Here is a 22,191-nt window from a genome sequence, read left to right as displayed (position 1 = left end):
ACCACTCTGTGTCTTTTGATTGGAGAGTTCAGTCCATTTACATTTAGGGTAATTATTGATATATGTGGGCTTGTTGTTGTTATTTTATTGCTCTTTTTCCAGTCCTTTTGCATTTCTTTTGTTTCTCGTCCTGTGTGTTTCGGACTACCGATTTAGTTTGGTAGTTCTATATGGGGGTTCTCTTAGTTTTCTCTTTCTTTAGTGTGTGTGATTCTGTTCTGATTTTTGGTTAGTGGTTACCATGAGGTTTGTATAAAAAGTCTCATGGATGTGATAGTCCAGTTTTTGATGGCCTCTTATTCCCTTAGACTAAGTTGATTCAATCCCATTCCTAAGTTATTGTTGTCACATCTTATTCCTTCTTGTGTTGTAAGTTCGTGTTTAACATGATGAAGTTATATTTATGCTTGGTGCTTACCTTCCCTTGATATTTGGTTTTATATTTAAGTGTTTGCTAATCTATTTTGGTAGACGACTGCAATTTTTCTGGTTTTGTCAACTTATTTTCCTCCTTGTTCAAAACTTTGAATCCACTTTCTCTTTTTTTCCTCAGGGATGAGGGCCTTCTTGAGCACTTCTTGTAGTGAGGGTCTTGTGGCAATGAACTCCCTTAGCTTTTGTTTATCTGGGATAGTTATTTCTCCATCATATCTGAAGGATATTTTTGCTGGATAGAGTATTCTTGGCTGAAAGTTTTTGTCCTTCAGAATTTTGAATATATCGTTCCACTCTCTCCTAGCCTGTAAAGTTTCTGTTGAGAAATCGGCTGACAGCCTGATAGGAAATCCTTTGTATGTTATTTTTTTTGTCTAGCTGCCCTTAATATCTTTTCTTTGTCGTTGACTTTTGCCAGCTTTACTACTATACGCCTTGGAGAGGGTCTTTTCGTGTTGATATATTTAGGAGATCTATTGATTTCATTCACTGGTATTTCCAGCTCCCTCCCCAGGTTTGGGAAGTTCTCAGATATTATTTCTTTGAACAAGTTCTCTGCTCCTTTTTTCCTCTCTTCTCCCTCTGGAATACCTATAATCCTTATGTTGGATTTCCTAACTGAGTCAGATATTTCTCGGAGAGTTTCTTCATTTCTTTTTAGTCTTAGTTCTCTTTCCTCCTCCATCTGGAGCGTTTCTGCATTGCTGTCCTCAATATTGCTAATTCTTTCCTCCATATTGTCAGCTCTGATGCCTAAGGCTTCCAGATTTGTCTTTATCTCCTCTGTTGTGTTTTTTATCTCAAAGATTTCTGATTGGTTTCTTTTTACAGTTTCAATCTCTTTTGTGAAGAAACTCCTGATTTTATTGAATTGTCTGTCTGTTTTCTTGTATTTCATTAAGCTTTTTTATGACGGATATTTTGAATTCTCTGTCATTAAGGTTATATATTTCTGCGCTTTCCTAGTTGACTTCTGGGTGCTTGTCATTTTCCTTTTGGTCTGGAGATTTAATATATTTTTGCATGGTGCCTTTGGTGTTGGCTTACCTTTCCTCATAGTGAAAATATGTGGTCACAGTTTCCTCTTGCTGCTGCTGGGTCGGGGTCAAGGGCTGGGTATTCTGGCCTGTCTCAATCTGCGGGCACTGTCACCAGCCCCTGGCTGATCTGAGGCATGGTGAGTGGAGGCTGCTGGGGGGGAAGTGTGGGAATAGCTGGAGCGTGGGAACAGCTGAGAGACAGCAGCTGGGGCTCGGGTGTGGGTGGGTTGAAGCAGCTGCAGCTGAGGTGCCACTGGGCCAAAGAAGCAGGGGCTAGAGTGCTGCTGGGCAGAAGAAGCTGGAACTGGAGTGTGCTGGGCTGAAGAAGGAAGAGCTGGAGCACAGCTGGGCCAAAGAAGCTGGAACTGGAGTGCGGTGGGCCAAAGTTGCTGGCGCCAAGTCAGCTGGAGCCTGACCACAGGCTAAGCCAAAGCCGCTGGAGCCAGGGGTGGGGGGGGCAGTCAAACCGAAGGGGCTGGGGCCGTGGCATGGGGAAGCTGGGGAGGCTGGGGCTGTGGCTTGGTCCCGCCAGAGCAGCTGGGGCTGTGGCGTGGTGGGGCCTGAGCTGCCGCTGCCTCTGGTGAGGGGGCACAGGCTCGGCTCACTGCTGGTCGGGCCGGGCACCTGGGGGGCCACTGCCTGTGGGGGTGGGGCCGTCACGCTGCCCCTGCTGGTGGGGCCCGGGCGCCTGGGGGCCGCTGCCTCTGGGGATGGGGCTGAGCTGAAGCTCCGCTGTGCTGAAGCGCCAGTCGGGTGGGCCAGGTGGGGAAGGGGTGCTTACTTTCGCCTTCCCGATCTCAGAGGTTTCTCATCTCACTGTCGCTCTCTGCTCTCCTGAGGGGCTAGCTTGCCGAAACTACCCTAGCAACAGCTCCACTCTCTCTGTAGGGGGCTCCCCTCGGGCTGTGAGGGGTTTTGGAGAGCGCCGGCGAGCCGCCCCTCCCCCTCCTCTGAGAGCCGCATGGTCTCTGTCTCTGGGTCGCAGTCCTTGGGGAAGGAAATGAGCTCCTCTTACCTCCTACCACTTCCTCTGGGGATTCCAGCACCTCCGTCCTCAGGTGTACGGCTGCCTGGGTGCCTCAGACATCCCGTGTTGTGTGAATAGCTTCTGTTGGAATATGAATGTCCTTTTTGTTGTGTCTTAGAGGGGGAGAGTTCAATGTGGGAAGTTCACTCTGGCATGATGCTGACGTCACTCCTCACTCATCTTTTTAAACACCATTTTCTTCTCTATTTCAAGAGCAGGTTCTCCTCATATGGGTTACATAAAGGTGCATAAAGCTTTCCAGCATCAGGAATTGGGTGAGCCCCCATGGTGGGCACCAAAGTCTCATTAGGGCAGAAGGAAAGTCTGGGCCGGCTGCCAGAAAGGGACGGTGCATGAGCGGGTGGATGCAGTTGGTGTTGGATGTGGGGTGATGGTCTATCCAAATGGTCTATCCGGTGTTTTATGCTGGACATTAAGGAGAGAAAGAGGACACCCTGTCCGACCAGACCACCACTCCTATAAGCCATGGTCCTCACACTCGGAACTCCCTGCTTCGAGGATGTAGGGCATTTTTTATTTTGGCGTTTGTCTGCTCGTCAAACATCCACTGAGTGCTGAGTGAGATGCTCTGGCATGCTATGGGCCATGCCAGGCCCTCGCGGATACAGACCCCACAGTGACGCCTTTTCTGGGCCGCACACCTCGCTGAGTGCTTTGTGTGTGTTCTCTCTCGGAACCCTCACTGCACCCCTCCTTTGTTGCTTTCCCCATCGGAGCTCTGGTCATACCTTATCACAGTTGTCAACTGGGCGTCCTTTTCACCTATGAAAGACTGCTGGGTATAATGGAAAGGCAATGGGCTCTGAAGGCCAATTGCTCTGGTTCAAATCCCAGGGTCCCACTGTAACACTTGACACACCTGTTTAAATTCACCTCTTTAAGCCTCAGGTTTCTCACCTATCAAATGGGAATAACAGCCCTTATCTCACAGGGCTGGGTGAGAACTAAAGGAGATAATTCATAACAAGCATTTTTTGTTTCTGTCACATAGTAAATGTTCAGTAAGTGGTCTCTATTATTATTTTTTTCTTGAGAATAGGATCTGTAACTACTTTCCCTTTGTGTTCCCATAGGGCCCAATACCTGGTAACATGTTCATTAGCTGTTTGTTGAATGACTGAATGAGTGCGTGCCCTTTGAAAATGAGAACCCATGTTCTACTGATCTTCAGATTTCTTTCTTGTCAGCCCCACAGCAGCTCTGGGACAGGTAAAGCTGCCCCCCCCGACACGGCACCCACCCCTCTGGCCAGGACTTAACCGGAACAAAGGGCCTCAGGTTCCCCCGGCTCTGCACCATGGAGGGAAGGAGGAAGGACTCTGTGGTCTTTCTGCTGATGCTTTCCAAAAGGAAGAAGCACCCCTCAACCACAAATGTCTTCTTTTGCCATCCAGTAGCTTCCCGAATGGTCCCAAGAACACGGCTGGCTTCAGAAACTCCTTCTCCTTGAGAATCAGGGTGTCTAACCAGCCTCCTCAGGAGGCAAGACCTGGGCCCTGGCTTGCACCAGCTGTCGGACAGCGGTGCCCCTGAGTCCATGGGCACAGTTGGGGTTCTCATTCCTGGCTTTAATGCCCAGGCACCTCTATCTATACCCCCTAGACCCTGTCATTTCCTTTCAGGAGCCGTGGAAACAGGAATACAGGCACCAAGGAAGAAGGAAGGGGAGACAAGTGCCACCTCCCACTCCAGTTCTGTCCTCCTGCAGGCCTCGTGCTCTGTGCGTTGACCTCTCACCCCCTTGCCTCACAAGCCCCGCCCCCTCCGCAGTAATTCAAATGAACAAGCACTGCTTGTGTGGCCCTGGATTGGGGATGGTGTCCTGGTCCAGGAGAGGGGACACTTGAGTTCAAATCTGCCCTCTGCTACTCACTGGCTATGGGATTTCAGACCAGTCACTTTTGCTCTTGAAACCTCAGGATCCTTGTCTGTAAAATGGGATATGATTACCCATCTCAGAGGTCTGATGTGAGAACTGGCAGTGATGTGCACACATAGGAAGTAATCTCAAAACTGCAGTTAACTGCTAACTATTATTACTCCACACATTCAGGGGCTGAGGCGTGGCAAAGGCCTGGAAGATCCCAGCCCCAGATTCGCTTGTCAGATGTGCTAAAAATAAGTATTTTTCTCATCCCCTAAGCTTGGTCAGCAGAACGGAGAGACCCCAGCAGACCCCAGAAAGCCTCATCCAAGCCTGATTGTGGACACCCGCCCGTGGATTCCGCTTACAGGGAGCAATTTAAGAGGCAAACAAAACATGCAAAGCTACTCAGAATTAACAACGGGCCAGATGGTAATGCTAGTTTGAAGCAATAAAACAGGATAAATAGCTTCCTGCTGCTACTCCTGATCAATTTCAATATTTAATAATTCCACTGCCCCCCCACCCCCTCATCTGGCCCCCTCCACAGGATCCTGTGATGACTCCTCGCATTCAACTCACAGAGCAAACACTCCTTCACTTTCTGAAGGCGTCAGCAAAAAGCGTGCTGCTCGATTGTCACATGAGCGCTCTCGGCCGTCGAGATGATAATTAATCTGCCTACTTCCCCTAAAGACGCTCCATCTCATGCCTCTCCTGGTTGCCAGGGAAGGCTATAAGGGAGCTCTGACTGCAGAGACGCGATAGGAGTCTTGGTATTCCCCGACTTTTGCATTTGAGTTAAAGCAAGGGGAGCTGTAGGGAGCTGGGTCGTCATCTTACTCTGGGACCAATTAGTAGGATAAAGCAACCCGGAAGGGCACTTTAGGTGGCAGCGTGGTGTTAGAGCCTTACCCCCCAGCCATGCCTCTGAGCCTGTTTCCTTCTCTATACAGTGGAGATCATGGAGCCTACCTCCAGGAGAATTACAGCCAGAGCTGCACATGCGGAGTGCCCGGCAGAGTGCTTGGCAGGCAGGAAACGCCCAACAACTGGCAGCAGCAGCATCATCGTCAGCTGTGAAGCCAATCAGCAAATGATGCCTGAGCGCCCTGCCTCCATGAAGGGCCTGCTGGTCCCTGTGGTCACGGAGCTGTTGCCCAGGGCAGACCACAGGTGCGGGGCAGGATCTGGCAAGGAGCACCCTGCTGTCAGACAGACCCAGCCCAGGATTCTCCCCAAGTGGCGCTCACGAATAAGATTAACTGCCTTGCACTGCCTGTGAGGCTTCCACCGGCTTTCCTGCCCCCTGACCTAGGAGACCTCGGGGTCCCCTGGAGAGCAGGTATTTTGGCCCTGTTCCAGAAGAGGAAATGGAGATGAGGTGAAATGGCTTTTCAAGCTTACATCATAGGAAATGGCACAGTCAATTCTAGTTTGGATCTCCCAACCCCTGATTTCGTGGCCTCTCCCCGAATCACAGGGGAAGGCTGCTCCGTGAGGTGCCCCCTCCTCTGTGCGTCCCTTTCACAGGGAGGGAAGCCCGGGGCCCAGGTCACCTGAGCTGCAATTTGCTCATCTGTGAAATGAGACTGGTAATACCCACTGCACTGGTTCACGGGCACATTTAATGAGGGAATATGCATGAAAGTACTTTGTAATTTTGTGATGAACTGTACAAATGTCAGGTCTGGTCATTAAGACTTTTTAGAAAAACACCCTCTGTGAGGAAAAAGATCAGAAACTCTTTCCCCCAACGGTGGATTCTTCTCACTGAAGCCTTCACTGGCGCCGCGTAACCTAGAGGCTCAAGATCAAACTCTTTTGTGTCGTGTTCGAGGCCTCAATAGCTCACGCAACCCCATCTCTGCCCCTTCCCCCTTCCCTTCTCGAGTCAGCCCGTCTAAGCTACTTGGGGTTACCTGGACCTTTCACATGTGTCCATGCCTAGGCCAGGCAACATCCCTGCTGGAGGAGTCTGTCCCACCCTGTTCACAGGCTTATCCCACTCATGCTTCTCCAAGAAGTCTTCCTTGGGCCTCCCTTGATGAGGAGCTCCTCCTCTGGGTTCCCTGATAGCCTCTCTGTTTCCTTCCACCCTAGCCTGCATCACCCTCCATCCTAGCCCGCATCACGGTACCCTCATCTGTGAGTTCTCTCCGAGTGAGAACCAAGCGCTATTCGCTCCATCCAGGGCCTGGCCCAGCATATGCTCAGTCCATGTGTGCTGAGGGATGAATGAATAAACGAACAACTGAGTATCCCCAGGATAAAGGGAATCAAAGTCTCAAGCAAAGACAAGGGATTCTAATGGTGGAATTAGAATTTGGGTGGGCACAGCCTTGGTAGCAGGATTCAGGGTTGCGCTCCTGAATTCAAACTCAGCTCAATCCCTTAAGCGAGCTAATAGGATAAACTTCCTCCCTCCCCAACCTTGACGCTTAGCAAGAGGGAGCGGAAGATGTGCCGCCCGCCCCTGTCTGGGCCCCCGCGGGGCGGGGTGGAGGCCAGTGCTCGGGTACCTGAGCCTCGCTGGTCCAGGGCCGTGGCGCTCCACCTCCGTGTGATGTCCATGTAGAGGATGTCCACGGCGGCCATGGACAAGCTGCTGCTGCTGAGCTTGCAGGTCCTGCCGGGGAGGAGAAGGCGCACGTTACTGCCGGACCCAACCCGTCCGCTGCTGCCTGGCCTCCACGCCTCGGCCTGGGCTGTGTTCCCACCCGGCAGGCCCTCCCTTCCCACAGCTGGAGCTAGTGAAGGGGGCACGGCAGGGAAATTGGGGAGAGAAGGCTGCAAAGACGAGTTGAGGTTAGGTCATGTGGGTTCCTGCAATTGGGTTAATTACGGATCTAAAGGGCTGGGAAGAGCAAGGACCTCAGGGTGGCGAGTCTTGAGTTGAGCCTGGCTCTGCCTCTTAGAGGCTGGATAGCCCCGGCTGAGCCTCCGTTTTGTCACCTGTAAAACAGGCAGTCTTTATTACAGTCGCTGTGTGTCAGCCTGTCCTTACACATGCCGGTGTAGGTCTCTGCCTGCTCCGAAAGGGAAGTGGGAGCACCACGTTCCAGAAACCCTATGTCTTCACCTTCACGTCCATCAGTCTCCGGGAGGAGGAATAAAACTAGACGTGCAGTGCTGCCTTCTCCTGCCAGCGTCCAGGCGGCTGACGGTGGCATGCTCGGATGACCCAATGATAATGGCATGTCACTGATACAGGCTGAGGCAGCACGGCTGTCCGGAAGTGGTTCCCCACTGGCAATGCTCACCAGATGGGTCCCTGGGGCCAAAGCTACAGACAAGGGCTTGAGGCCTCTGTACTTCACCCAGCTTAATCTGTCACCTGGAGATTTACAGGCCCCGATCAGCCACAGTAAACCCAAGATTTACCGAGCAGAACAGCACAGGCTGGCCCACGCCCCTTGTGTGAGCTGAGGCAGCATCGCCGGGTGAGCCCCTCCTGACCTGAGGGGAGTCACCTGGAAACGAGAGGAGGGGGGAGGGGGCCGGCCTCTGAGCTTCGGATGTTCTCCTAGCTTAGGTGCAAGAGGCGAAGAGAACCAGGTTTCCAGTCCGATATCAGCAATGGTGCTTTCTGTCCAAGCCACAGATGGGTGTTGAGAATCTTCTTACTCCTCCTCCTCACTTGTGCTTTTTTGGTCTGGAAATGTGGGGAGGGAGTCTGGCTCACTGGAAAGAGCATGATTTGGGCATTAGACAGACCGGGATTGAAATTCTGGCTCTGCCGCTTTTTCTAGCTATGTAACTGTGGGCAATTGCCTTAAACCTTCTATGCCTTTATTTACTAGTCTCTAAAATGAAGAGAATAACATCTGTCCACATGGCTGTTGTAAAGATGAGACGAGGCAGTGCATGCCAAGGACCTGGCACGGCACCTGGCACCTGGTTGGCCCACAATTGTTTCCCTTCCTGATCTCTCTCCCCTTCCTTTCCCTCTTCTGGAGCTAGAACCATCTCAGCCCCATCAGAGGCTGCCTGAGGCTGACCTTTCAGTGAGTGGCCCTGTCCATTCCGGAGAAACAGAGCTCGCCAGTCAGAGTATCTGGGTGCAAGGGCTCAGGCTCTCTGTTCAGACTGTAGGTAGCCGTTGGTCTGTCCAGGCGCACCGCCCTCCTGAACAGGATTGTGCTGGGAGGCAAGTCCCACCGCGGGCTGGATTTGCTCTGGGACTCCTGAAAGCTAGACCCCCGGGCCAGCTGTCCATTTGGCTGAACTACATTCAATGCTGCTTTCAACTTTCCAAATGTGTCCACCTCCATTGCCCCAGCTAATGATAAAGTGGTTCTTTGATTTCCCATTTGTCATCATCCCTTGTGTGAACAGCTCCCTTAGGAACTCACCAGGCCAGGGGTTGATTGGCAAGCAGGATTTGGGCATTCCAGAGGTCCCTTTCCAAACCCATGCATGCCCCTAACAATGGTGGCTGGGAGTGTGCCCAGCATGGTGCCCGGATGAGGCTAGTGCTCCTTATATGCTAGCACACTATCTCCCACCCTCCCCCTTCCTTCCTTTCTTCCCACAGGCATTTCTCAGGCCATCAATTCACATCCTGCTTCCTCCTGGGCTCCTGCTCGTATTTCAATCACAAGTCACTGTGGCAGACTTCAAAGCACATCAGTGCACCGTTATTGAGCCCCAGTAACAATACGTCAGTGGACGCGGAGCTTTTCACGTCACCTGTCACCGAGATGGCTATCTCTATTGGGTCCCGCCAGGATGATGCGCCAGTTGCTCCCAAGGTATTCTAACAACCTGCGCTGCTCATTTCCAAAGCCTCGTTAGGAACGGCCACTGGTTTTCCCTAATTATCATATCAGTGTCCTCTGGACTGCCTGCCCCCCACGGGATGGGAGCTCTGCCTGGCTGGCTCGGAGGGTTAATGGAGTGTAAAAAGGGAAACCAAACTGACCAATGGTATGTAGTTTTCTTTTTCCTGACAGGTAGAAAATAGAAGCGTCAAACCTTTAGCAGGAACCGTAATTTACCAAAGAGAATTCTCCATTGATCCCTTTCCCAAGGTAACTCATCCTCCTAGTGGTGCCTGCAAATCCAGTAGATCACAGCTTGTGCTGCCATCTGGGACAGGGAAAGGAGGGCTCTGTGCTGGCTGCAGTAGCAGGAAATGTTTTAAAAGAGTTTTGATTCTGTAGGCATTTCTTGGGGACCATCTACATGCCAGGCCCTTTCCTGAGCATTAGCTTTCTGGATCTTTACAACCACTCTATGAGGGAGGTCTTCTTAGTTCCATTTCAATGATGGGTAAGTTGAGACTCAAGAGAAGGGACATCAGCTGGGATTCATACCCAGTCCTCCCCTGGAGGATAGAGCAGTGGGCTTGGGAGCTTTGGGGAGAAGTGGGGAGGTAGCCCAGCCCAGGGCCACAGGAAGAACCCAGCATTCAAGACATAAAGACTCAGGTGGGGCCTGGTAAGAGAGGCCCTGTTGGGAAGCTTTGGGATATAAGGCTGGGGGAAGACCACCAGGGTCACATAGAGACAAGTTCTCCCTGGTTTGTCCCCACGGTCAACAAACATTCTCAGTCAACCCAAACAGGAAATGACTCCAAGGGTTGAGACTTTGGAATGAATTTTTGATCCATGCATCCACTCAATACAGAATTTATTTTGTGTCCATTGTGTGTAGGTGGTATTCTGGGCCCAGCGAGTGATGCAGAGCTGACGCAGTCTCAGGTACCACCCTCAGTGGGTATAAATGAGCTCAGAGTCCAGGGTAAAAAAACGAAGGCGTGGTAGCTCTTCATCACTGACAACAGTTTCCCCTTAGGACCTGGGGTGCAGGTCTTCAAATGACTAATGAGTGGAAGGATAAATTCTTCAGTAGAAGAGAAGGCTGAGAAATATGGTGACATGAAAAGCCACAAAATTTCCTAGGAAAAGATAGGCTCGAAACGTACATGGGAAACATGAGCTATGGAGTCAAATGCACGTGAGTTGGAATCTTGACTTTGCTGTGTGATCTTGAGCAAGTCCCTGAAGCTCTCTGCATGTAAATTTCCTTATTTGTACAATGAGAATAAGGCTACTCACCATACAGAGCTATTTGAAGGACTAGCTCGGTGCCTGGCACATACAGGGAAGCGGCAAATGACGGCTCCTAGCCTGCCTCCCTGACATAGAACCAGTTTGAAGAAATGGTTTTTTGGTGTTTTTTTTTTTTGCCGAATCAAAGGAATTTGGGCACATATGATGGGAGAGAATAACAAATCATTCAAGTTCATTAGAAGCCCAAGTATAGAAAGATTTGAAATTACCATCCCCGTTTCCTCTCAACAACTACTGACATTGCGTGGGAAATTTAGAAACCAACTTTTTCCACGCCATAAAATCCTATTTATAGAATTTCTTTTGTGTTCATCCTTCTCTCTGAAGGAAAAGAAGCTTATTTTTCCTGGAGAAGTTTCTACAAGGAGAAAGCTAAGAAATGATCAATATTCATTGTTTAAAAAACCCCACTATCTAAACATCTAGGGGGAGAAAAAGACAACCCTGGCTTATAATGTATATATTTTTTACAGGCTATTGATATCCCAGGCATAGAATCTCACAATATTGCTGGAAAGAGATCATCACAGAAGAGGGGGACTTTGAAAGTCACTGAAGAGTTAATGACAGAGGGGGAGAGGCAAGGCCTCTAACATTTCTATTCCAGAACATTCTAACACACCATGTTGCCTCTCAGAGAATAAAACCCCCCAAAGCTATCCATTATGAAGCATATTAATATCTCCTTATGAGAAAAGGGAGGGGAAGGGGAAAAAAAGGAAAAGGAGAAATCTATTCTCTAATTTAAAAGGAGACCAGGCTCAGAAACCACACAGGGATGAGCAGGGATCACCAAGTGGAAAGGCCTCACATGAAGCAAATGCTCACCGTGTGGAGAAGCCGCCTCCATTTCCTAGAGATAAACCCAGTTTTGGCAAACTGTTTAATCATCTGCTTTGGAGATGGAAAATGCAGCGTGTGCAAATTGATGTGAAATTCTGATGTAGGATACATTTGGAAAACGTGTTCTTAGCGAATTACATAGGATGCCCCCCAAATTAGTAATCCAATGGAAGGCAAACAACAAAAATGCGCTTCCCTCAAAGAAAGGTGTCAAACTGAAGAATCAGATAATTTCTATTTCTTGGAGAAAGAGAAGTCTCCACACCCACCCAATTATTATGGAAAAAAAAAAAAGACAGAGAAAAGAGGCGCTTAATTTACAGTAATCTGTGCTACTATTATGCGCCTCCTGAGGAAATGACACGAAAAACTGGTTCGATAGAGTTAAGTCTAGACAAGAAAACGAGAGTCCATTATTTCTCATTTCTTGGTGGAAAAGAAAAATAGAATATGTCCAGACTGGCATTAGCATAATTCACTCCTAAAACTGCTGATCTATGCAAGCACATTATGAGAGATGGTCACTGAAAATAAATTCAATCGGATTGTGTGCGATTTTGTTCCCTCCAGTTCTCTTCAAGGAACTTGGAGAGAAGGGGTGGGTAGGACAGGTGAAAGCCGAGTTCAACTCCTGCGTTCGCGGGGGAGCTCTGAGAGGAGTCTCTATCTAGCCTGCAAATATGTCTCCTGTGCAGAGCTCCAGAGAAGGGCACTTTTAACGTATGGCATAAATATTATTAATTCATAATGAAGCACAATTTAAACTGAAGTGGAAAGGAGAGAGAGAGGAGTTGTTAGCAAGAGAAAACGCTTGCTGTTAAATTTAGCTAGCAAGACTGAACATACTCAGAGAAATCTAAAAGCAGAGAATATCGTCTTTTACCATTCAGTCGCTGTCGGGATCTCTTGGTGCATTTTAAAAAGAAAAATCTGTCAACGGTTGTGCAATGTTTTCTCCATTTCTTCCTGCGTCCTTAATTACTCAGGACGTGTGCTGGGTGGGTGCGGAGGGAGGTGAGAGGGGCCCCTATTCCCCACCTGAAGACATACCTCTCCCTCCCTCCTCGCAGTCACCTTCACTCCCGCTAACAGTGCTCCGCGCAGATTGGGAATGACGGCGGCGGGACCTAATAGTCTCTAACATCACAAAAATCGTTTTTTCATGCAAATGTCCTTAAAGATAGAGAACAAAGGGATGGAAAATCATAAAGCCTATCACATACAGATTTGTCACGATATTTTTGACATCATCCAGTCCAGTCTGAGAGCATTTCAGGAATCTTCTTTGCTAGAACTATTCTCAGTTCTGTTTTGCTTTCCAGATTGTGCATGAAGACAGCAGTGGTCTTAATATGTCCCTCGGCCTCTCACACCAGAGGGCACACACTTGTGGTCTCTACGGGTAGTCTTGCTTTGACTAAACCCATACAGTGTTTAAAAATTATTTTCTGAATTGCCAACATCAATATACATGTATCGAGATTTTACATAAAAATCAGTATTTCTAGCTTCTCTTGAGAAATCAAAACCTCTGGTGATCCTAGTCCAGCAGCACCCCTTCCTGTTGTAGGGGCAGGTGCTCTCCAGGCTGCCACAACCCCACCCTCCCCATTCTTCTAGATCAGGCCTGCTGGCTTGTTAACGCCCCTGGAGGCAACTGAGGTTGTGATTCTTATCGTAAGTTATGTTTTCAAATCTCCCCCTCTCTCTTATGTTTTAGTAGAATTTTATTAGGAATTAAAAGGAAGCGTCTGACAGAGGCCTTTTGCTCTTCTTCCCTTCCTTCTTCCTGCCTGGAAGTCGACCATGATAGCTAGATTTTGAGCAGCCATCTTGTAACCATAAGGTAACTCTGAAACTTGAAGCACATACTTAGGATGGATGAGCAGAAAGACAGAGAGTGGGGTGTTGATCATATTGTGGAGTCATTAATCAGCTCTAGGACCCCCACTGCCAAACTTGCTGTTATATGAGAGAAAATTAATCTCACTATTTAAACCACTTATGGATGAGTGTCTATTACTATAAGTCAAATGCAATTCCTAAATGAGTCAGAGGGTATCAGGTAGTATTCTCAGGGAAATAACAACATGTGTCTGTAGACTTTCTTGAAAACTCCCACTGCCTGATGGAAATAATAACCACAAGACTCCCATTTAACAAAGAGCTTCTGTAAATTAGGCACTGGGCCACGTGCTTTATGATATATTACATCCTAACCTCATGATAACCCTGCCAGGCAGGGGTGATTATTCCCATTTTACAGATGAGGGGACTGAGACTCAGAGAAGATAAAGGATTTGCCCAAAGCCACACAGCTATTAAGTAATGTACTTGGCTCTGAAGTCAGACCCCAAAGTCTGTGCTCTTTCCCCGGGGCTTTCTTTTTTCCTCCGACAGTGACACAAAGCCTGTCTCAAAATCACCGTGCAAACACTACTTTAGGGTGACTGAAATGGCAAAAATCTCTGATGCTTCTGTTTACCATCCTCTCAGGAATATCAGAGGGCGAGAGTTAGAATTTATAAAATTCATTTGGAGAAAAGAGTATGACAAAAATGATTTCTGATTCAAGACTTCTAATTATTTGCTTTAGTGAATAAAACCACGAAGAGAGTAACTTTGAGGTGCAAGGTAGAAATATTAAAACCAATGATGAGAAAAACATCAGCCACATCGGACGCTGGCAGATAGTTTCTCTGAGGTGTAGAACACACAATCCTAGGCTGTAGGTCGTTTCACCCCCATCTTATAGGATCACTTCGGTTCAGAGACAGTCATTAACTTACCCAAGGTCACACAGCTAGTAAGTGCTCCTCTATGGCCCCAAAGTGCCCCAGGGGGTAGAGGCAAGTTAACAAATAATTCTCAGGAGATTGAGTGGCAATGGCTTATTTTGTAGGCTGCAGCAAAAACACAACTTCTTTATCTCATGTTTTATCTTTAAAATTAATGCAAATTTTGTATTATACTCTATAATATAACCATGTTATTTTTTATAATAGAACAAACATATTGAATTATTTATCAACTGAATTATTTAACTTTTCTCTCTTGAAATTGACACTTTGGAAAGATGTGCCTCGTTTCTCTGCTGTGGCTTCGTAAATGCTCAGCACACAGCCACGTACCACTGGGAGAACATCACCCCAGCTTAAGATGCACGAGGTTGGTCTGAGTCCGAGGGGCAATTATTTATATGTGGTTTAAGGACTTCGTTCAAGGCGGCACAGAGTTGTTTTTTAACCACAAGCATCAGGTTGTGAATGCTGTCACATCCACAGTATTTGTTAATGCATTCAACAAATAAGAGTCTGCTACGTGCCAGGTCCAGTGCCAGCCACTGGGCCAACTCAACCCCAAACGGGATACTGACCGGGCACCACAGATTCTCTCAGGAGCAGTCAGGGAGATTGGTCCAGCTGGATGTCAGGCTGGACTCCACCCTGCCCGAATCTCAAGCCAGAGGGGGCTGGTCTCACTGACCTTATGAAGGTCCGGAAGCCTGTTGGTCCCAACTTCATTGTCCCCTTGATTCCCAGGAACCGGATAAACAAGTTTGCCATCCTGTCCCCCAGGCGCAGGTAGTTGAACTGCTTTGCGTACTTGGGGAACACTTGCTTGAGGCAGATGGAGGGCAGGTGGGCTTCGGGAGTGGTGTTGCCGTCCGAGGCGCTGGCCAGCTCACTGTCGGAAGGATCTTCCTTTGTGGCTAATGGCTTCTCAAGCTGCTGAGACCTGAAGCACATGAGGAATTAATGATAGAAGCAACATCTGCGGGGGGCTCTACAGCAAACAGGGCACTTTCCCTTGCATGTTTTCCTCCCCTTTAGATTGACAACCTCGGGAGGTGGGTATTATCAGTGTTTTTGGGGTGCAGACCAGAAACCTGACCTCAGAGAAGTGACCCGGCCAGCTCACACCGCTGGTGTGTGGCAAAGCCGGGACTTGAACCTAGGGCAGAGCCAGGCCTGGAAACTTCCGCTTCCTCCGTCCCACCATCCTGGTTTCCCAATATGGACAACTTCCTTTACTGTGCTCGTGATTCAAACGAGTACTCTATTATGGAGCAGTCTGGGTTTGATTTCAAACTCCTACTTATGGGTAGTAATTGAATAATTAAGAAATATAAAAATCTCATTGAGGGCTGGCAAGAAGCCAGAGGCACAGTTCAATGAACAATTTGCAAAGATACATCAGTTACCCAATTCTAGGAATAGGCACAATTACATTTTCTGGCTTAACTATTTTCTTATTTGGAACTCTTACAAAAAAAAAAATGATCATAGTGTTGTGATTGCTTAGTTGGATATTTTATTCTGAAATTATTCTGATATTCAAGAAAATTAGCAGCTAGTAACTCTCAAATATCTACCTCTAGCTTGGACTGCTCTTCTCACTTCCAGACATATCCAACTACCACCTGTTTGACTTTCAGGATGGCCCACAGGCAATTCAGACTGAAATGACCACTTCCCCTCACCCCAGATCTGCATTCCCCATCTCCTTGAATGTCACCACGGTCCACCAGTTACATAAGAATGAATGCCAAGTCCCCTTCTCCCTCTGCCTCTAGAGCCAGTCCTGCCTCCTCAGTATTTCCCGAAACCGGCTGCACTCTCCCCTGCCTGGGCTTATCCACTCTCGCCAGGACTGTAGCAACAGGGCCTCCTGCCTCCAGCCTTTCCCATCCGTAGATCCATCCTCCACACTGGTACCCCAGGCACCCCTTTTAAAACCAACCTGGTCGGGTCACCTGCGTGCCACAACTCTTCAGTGACTCCCAAGAGCCTACACAATTAAGTCTGTACTCCTCATTCCAGCACTCAAGGCCCTTCCCGATTTCTGTTCCACCCTCCTCACTTCCCATCACTGCCCTAGACACACTATTCCCTCCAAGACCTTGAACACTCCCCCCACCACCCCACTGCGCCATGCTACCGCCCATTGGCTTGGCCTGGAAACAGACTCCCTGCTCCTGGGCACCCAGCTCCCTTCCACACTCTGTGCCTCTCTCTGCACTTGCCCCTTGTCTCATTTTCCTGTCTCCTGTCCCGCCCATAGCAGATCTGGGGCGGGTGTAACCCTTTCCCATCTGCGTGTCCATTCCTGAGACAGAACCCTGAGCACGTTGTGCATGGTCAATAAATACTGCCCAATTGGCTAATTGACCCCAGAAAATTAGAACCACGTCTCAAGGTACAGAGCTCAATACCAAGGCCATTCTCTACTCTTTTCTTTATTAAATGACCTCGTCCTCAGGGCTCTCACTTCCACGCACGCCATCAGCACCACAGCTGGGGTCCTCATACCTGCTCTCCTTGGCCCATGAGGCCTTCCTTTGGCCCTGGCTGCCTGGCACACTTGTCTTCCACTTTCAAAACCAGTTCAGGTGTCTCCTTGACCACGCCGGTGACTCTCTTCCATGTCTCACTCCTGTCCCTAGATGAGCTTCTTTGTTCCCCTTGTCATGCTGCACTGCATTTGTTTATATGCCAATCCCTCTGACTATTTTGTGAGCTCATTGAAGGCACCACATCTTATTCCACTCTATTTCTATAGCACCTGGCATGTATTAAGTGCTTGGGAAATGTTTCATTGAATTTGTTGAATTGGGCAAGTTTGCTTTGAACAGCAAGGTAAGCCTAAGTAGAACATCAAGGTTATGATGCTTTGTACCCCGGAAGCTCTTTTAAATGGGAAAGAAGTTCGATAGAGAAACAGCGTGCTTGACAGCTCTGCCAAAATGGTCTTCTCTTCACACGGGTCCAAGGAGCCAGCCTCTAGGAAGAGAACCCCCTTGTGTGAATACAAAGTCCTGTAAGTTCTGTTCACAGTTCCTTCTGAGTGGGTCTTGATGCTGGTCTCAAAGCAAGGACAGGCAGAGGGCGGAACCAGAACAGCGTGAAGGAAAACCCTTTTAAAAGTTCAGTAGTGTGGATGGTTCTGGGGAAGCAAATGCTCCCTCCTACAAAAAGGAAAGCCCTGATTCCTCGGCAGAAGAACACATTCCTGGGGCGGAAGGGGGTGGTGCAATTTTCCTTCAGCTGAACTGGTTTTATCATCATCTCCTTCACCTTGAGACAGTAAATAAAAGTCAGGTGGGTACTTTTCAGGGGAAATAAAATGTTTTCCCATTAAGGTTATAAGAAGAAAGAGGAGAAAAGAAAAGCAGCCCTGTTACTGGAAATTAGCTCTTAAATTACTGGATAAGTGGCAATCACTGACTTTATAAGCACTCATTAAGTTTTTGTTAAAGGGAAAATTTGGAAATGTACAGTTTGAATGCACTCAATGACAATGAGAAAAGCTCAGAGTACTCTTTAATCAAAAAAACTGTCCCACATTTATGATCTGATTTGCTCTTCACATACCCTGTGAAGCAGACTGTGATATTATGCCGTGTTCCAGCTATGGAAACTGAGGCACAGTGGCGAAGCACACTGGAATTATAAATCAATTCCTCTAACCAGGGCTCTGTCCACTTTGCCACCCCATTATTCTAAAGCACATCGTGATTCACATTGGGGGTTACAAAATAGTAGTCCTGTTATTTATTTGGTTTTAAATAGTTTTTTCATATTATAATAGTGATTCATGGTCTTTGTAGACATTTTGAGAAACGTATAAAGGAATCAAAATCATTTGTAATCCCACAACTCAGGGATAAACATGACTAATATTTTGATTTCTCATCTATATTTATGCAGTTAGGACCACATTACATGTAGTTTAAATCCTTCTTCTTATACTTTACATCACAAGTATCTTCCCACATGTGTTTTCATGAGCATCATTTCTCGTGGACATGTAATATTCTGTATTATGCCTGAACCATAATTTGATCAACCTTTCCCCCTCAGTTAGATATTGACTGTCTACATGGCCTGTCTGACTAAATGGAGTCTGGCGTAGGACCCTTAAGCCACGTGCTCCCTCTCAGAAACATAGCATGTTACAGCTAGAAGCAGCCTTGGAGGTCGTCCCGTCCAATGATGTCATCTATTTTTTTTTTATTGTGGTCTAATGTACGTAACATAAAATTCATCATTTTAACCATTTTAAAGTGTATAATTCAGTGGCATTTAATACATTCACGATATTGTGTAACTATCACCACTCTCTAGTTCCAGAACATTTTCACAATGATGTCATTTTGGAGCAGAAAACTTAATCCCAGGTAGATAGGGACATCAGCTAATGGGTCATTTAATCAGCAGATGGTCCAGGGCAGTGGCCTCAGCTTGGGTTGCCCTGGTGATGGGGACCCCACCCCCTCCTGGGTGCCTCTCAGGCTGGGAAGGTTTTCCCCAAGGGCACGTCAGAGGATGTCTCCCTCCAGAGTCTGTAACCTGCATCCCATCCTCTCCCAGAGCTGCACAGAATGAGCCTGTTTTTTATGCAATAGCCTTTCACATTTCTTTCAAGGGTCGCTAAACTTACTGGATGATGACTATTTCCCATTCTTCCTGAATCCCAATTAATAACCTCAAGATGAAAAGGGCCATCAAAGCCACAGACATGATTTTCATGGACTCAAAACCACAAATTCAGAGGGAAGTGGTTTTACTCAACTGGAAGAAGGCAGTAAAGATATAGCTGATATATAAGAGGAAATAAAACAATGAGACATAGTGTCTTTGCTGGAGATAATTCCAATTATCACATTGAGATCCAAGTTATCACAAATACTGTAAAATCCTTTTCTTACTTAATAGCATTTTAATGGAAATGTTGGGCTTATGAAATAAAAGTGACTGGTAAAGAAAATATAAATCAAGTTTACCAGTCCTTTGGGGTAAATTTTTTTTTATTGAATTTGGTGTATCCTTGATTCATTAAAATAGGGCAAAGAATCTTGGAATGTTTTATCTCTCATTGTCTCAAAAATAAAATGGAATTCTTTTTCATTAAAACTCTTGTGAAAAGCCACCTATCTCTATCTTGCCTGGAAAACCTACTGTTAAAAATCATCACTGTTTATCAGGGACCTACTATATGTTAAGCTTTGTGCCAAGCAGCTTATGTATATTATCTCATTTATTTCTCAAACAATTCTATGAGGTAGCTAGTCCCATTTTATAGGTTAGGAATCTGAGGTCCAGAGAACCTGAATACTCGCCCAACATCACAAATCAATAGTGGAATCAGAATTTATACTCAGGACTGTCTCACTACACACTCTATGCTTAGTTGACTATATAGTTGAGGTGGGGGAGTGGATGGAGCTAGGAAGCTATTGGAATACTCTCGGGCAATGATTCTGAAAGCATGGTCCCTGGACCAGCAGCATCAGCATCACTTGAGAACTTGTAGGAAACGCAAATTCTTGGCCTCATCCCAGACCTATGGACTCAGACACTCTGTGAGCAAGCCGGTTAAGCTGTTTCCGCAAACCCTGAGGGCGATTGTGATGCAGGCTAAAGTCTAAGAATCACTGGTCAGGGTGAAATCTGAACTTGGCAACTGCTTGGCTATGGAGGACAGAAGGGGAGACAACGCCCTGGATCTTGTTCCCCGCAATCCATGGCTTGGCAGGAGAGCCTGGTGGGCAGTGGTGCTGCCCTGGCAAAGGGAGGTAAGCAGGTTCCTTTCCCCGCCATTTGGACAAGACATGTCCCCCAGTCACTTGGGGATTTCAAATGCACATTGGCATTCCTGAAGAAACTGCTAACCATGCGCCAAAGAAGTCCCTTAAATTAGCCCAGCAGCTAATTTAAAGAGTCGGAGGATGAAGTCACTAAAAATAAACATAACTACCATGTAGCCCAGCTCTGTCACTTGATGAATCTCTTCCATCACAGAGGCCCCATTTGCTTGATGGTGATGCTACCCTATTTGAAGAGAAGGCGATAGACTACAAAACGGGCGAGGCATGCGTTTCCAAATTGATGAGGACAAGGACTTAAGGAGGGGTCTTTGTCTGATGTTCTGGTCCCTATAGGACCCAGTCCCATGCTGGGTCTGTTCCCACCCGCTCTCTTTCATGCCGCCGTCCCCTCAATGCTCACCTGGTCACTTCTACCTCCCTTGATCCCTTTCATCCAGAGCATGGTACGGCATCAACAGTAACAAAACACAATGGGGACGATATTTGTAACACTTACTTTGTACCAGGAACCGCAATTTAAAAAAATTTAATCTTGATAAAATCCTACAAAGTAGGTGTTATTATTATTCCCATTTTATGGATGAGGAAACCAAGGCACAAAGATACAGACTAGCAGGTTGTGGATCCAAGACAGAAACCCAAGGAGACAGGTGCCAGAGTCCTTGTGTCTAACCACCGCACTACGCTGCTTCCATACACGGGGAGTTATCGGGCACTGAGTACCTGCGAGTCAGGCGGGTTACCTCTAACATCTCGTTTGACCGTGGCAATGCTCCTACGAATTAGGTACTATAAGTAGCCCCCCTTTACTGATGAGAAAAATTAGCTTCAGAGAGGTTCACCTACTTTCCAAAGGTCCCTTAGCTACTAAATGGCTGAGAGGGAGGATTTGAACCTGGATCTGTTTGGGTTCGGAGCCCAGGCACTTTCCACTCCATCATGTCACAACACAGTGGAGTTAACGCAGCTTCTCTGAACCCATTTTCTCCTCCCTTATGATGGAGAGAAGTCTCTTACTTATGGGGTGTGAGGCTTACGAGGGAGAGTGGCTGGGAGGGCACACACCACAAAACTGTTGCATTGTTAAGCCTCAAAAACACAGCCTGTCTATGAAGCATCCTGATGAATCTGCTCGGGGGTAACTGACCTCCATGGGACGGTCTGGGAGCGACTAGCGCTTATGTGGACAGGGCTGTTCTGTTTTGATTGCCAAACAAATCAGGCCCTATTTTATAGCTACGGGCTCACACAAATCACTGACACACTGTGTTTGTCGCATGTCTGAGTTAATGAAAGCCCTGATGGCAACAGCAGAGACTAGTCTCTGTCCCTACTCGGGATGAATTCCCGCAGCTGCCAGGCCGAAGTGCTGCAGGAGCATCTTCCTGCCAGGCCAGGCAACGAATTAGCAAAAAGACAAATACGAGGCCTTGCTCTATGCCCCCATTTCCGCAAACCCAGATCTCACGCTATTTCAGACCTGGAAGGGCCTTGAGGGGTCATCGGGCCCAGTCCTCTCATTTTCCAGATGGAGGCATTGACAGCTCATTTTACAAAAGACCTCCCAATCAGCTTCTTTTCTAACAGGGCTCTATCTGCTCTGCCCCTCCGCAGAGTGACAGTTTTCACCATTGTCCCTCTTGCTTTCTGTCTCCCAGCACGGGCAGAGTCGATGTAACGTGCTGTCACACAGGCCAGGGATGGGTGCTGCCAGGCGGCTCCTCCCAGAGAGGCACCAGCCTGGTGGTTGGGGTATGGGCCCTAGGGGCAAACCGAGGCACCATTGGAGTCCCAGCTCTGTACTTTCTAGCTAGGTGACCTCAGGCAAGTCATACAACTTCAAAGCCTCAGTTTCCTCTTGTATAAAATGGGAATAATAACGGTACCAAACCTATAAGACTGATGTAATTACAGAAGAAATGGATGCGTGGTGCTTAGCCCGGGGCCAGATACCTGTTAGCCACTTTGATTGTAACCACGGCTGTGTTGATCCTCCATGTGCCATCACCTCGAGAGGGTTGCTGTCTAGTTACCAGCCTCAATGGGAGAGATTGGTGTACACTTCTGGGAACTCAGGAGAATATGGGGTTTCTTTAACCACCTTCTGACATTCTGCCCCACTCCCAAACCCACCTAACTAGACACTAGATGGGCCTCCTGCTCCTCGACTGCCCGACTGCCCGACTGCCCATAGGCGGTCTGGGGAATCTCACTGCAGGCTGCTTAGGGTCAGGCTGCACCTGCCCCCTTGTCTCAACCTAAATAAATCCTCT

The 22,191-nt window shown here is 47.7% G+C and overlaps 1 protein-coding gene across 1 annotated transcript in view; it reads right to left on the bottom strand.

Annotated features, from left to right (window-relative positions):
• TTLL11 (tubulin tyrosine ligase like 11) overlaps nt 1-22,191 on the bottom strand; it is a 235,594-nt gene that overhangs the window by 30,748 nt on the left and 182,655 nt on the right. Inside the window, exons 7-8 of the mRNA XM_087419160.1 lie at nt 14,794-15,045; nt 6,910-7,016 (exon numbers count right to left, since the gene is read on the bottom strand). Of these exons, the coding sequence (XP_087275286.1) occupies nt 6,910-7,016; nt 14,794-15,045 (359 nt within the window). The remainder of the gene's footprint in view (nt 1-6,909; nt 7,017-14,793; nt 15,046-22,191) is intronic.

The sequence above is a fragment of the Ceratotherium simum genome, chromosome 29, assembly GCF_057802395.1.
Source record: "Ceratotherium simum simum isolate JZ-2026a chromosome 29, ASM5780239v1, whole genome shotgun sequence".
NCBI classification, from domain to species: Eukaryota; Metazoa; Chordata; class Mammalia; order Perissodactyla; family Rhinocerotidae; genus Ceratotherium; species Ceratotherium simum.
Note: the sequence above shows the minus strand (reverse complement) of the source record. Positions and strands in the feature narration are given on the sequence as shown.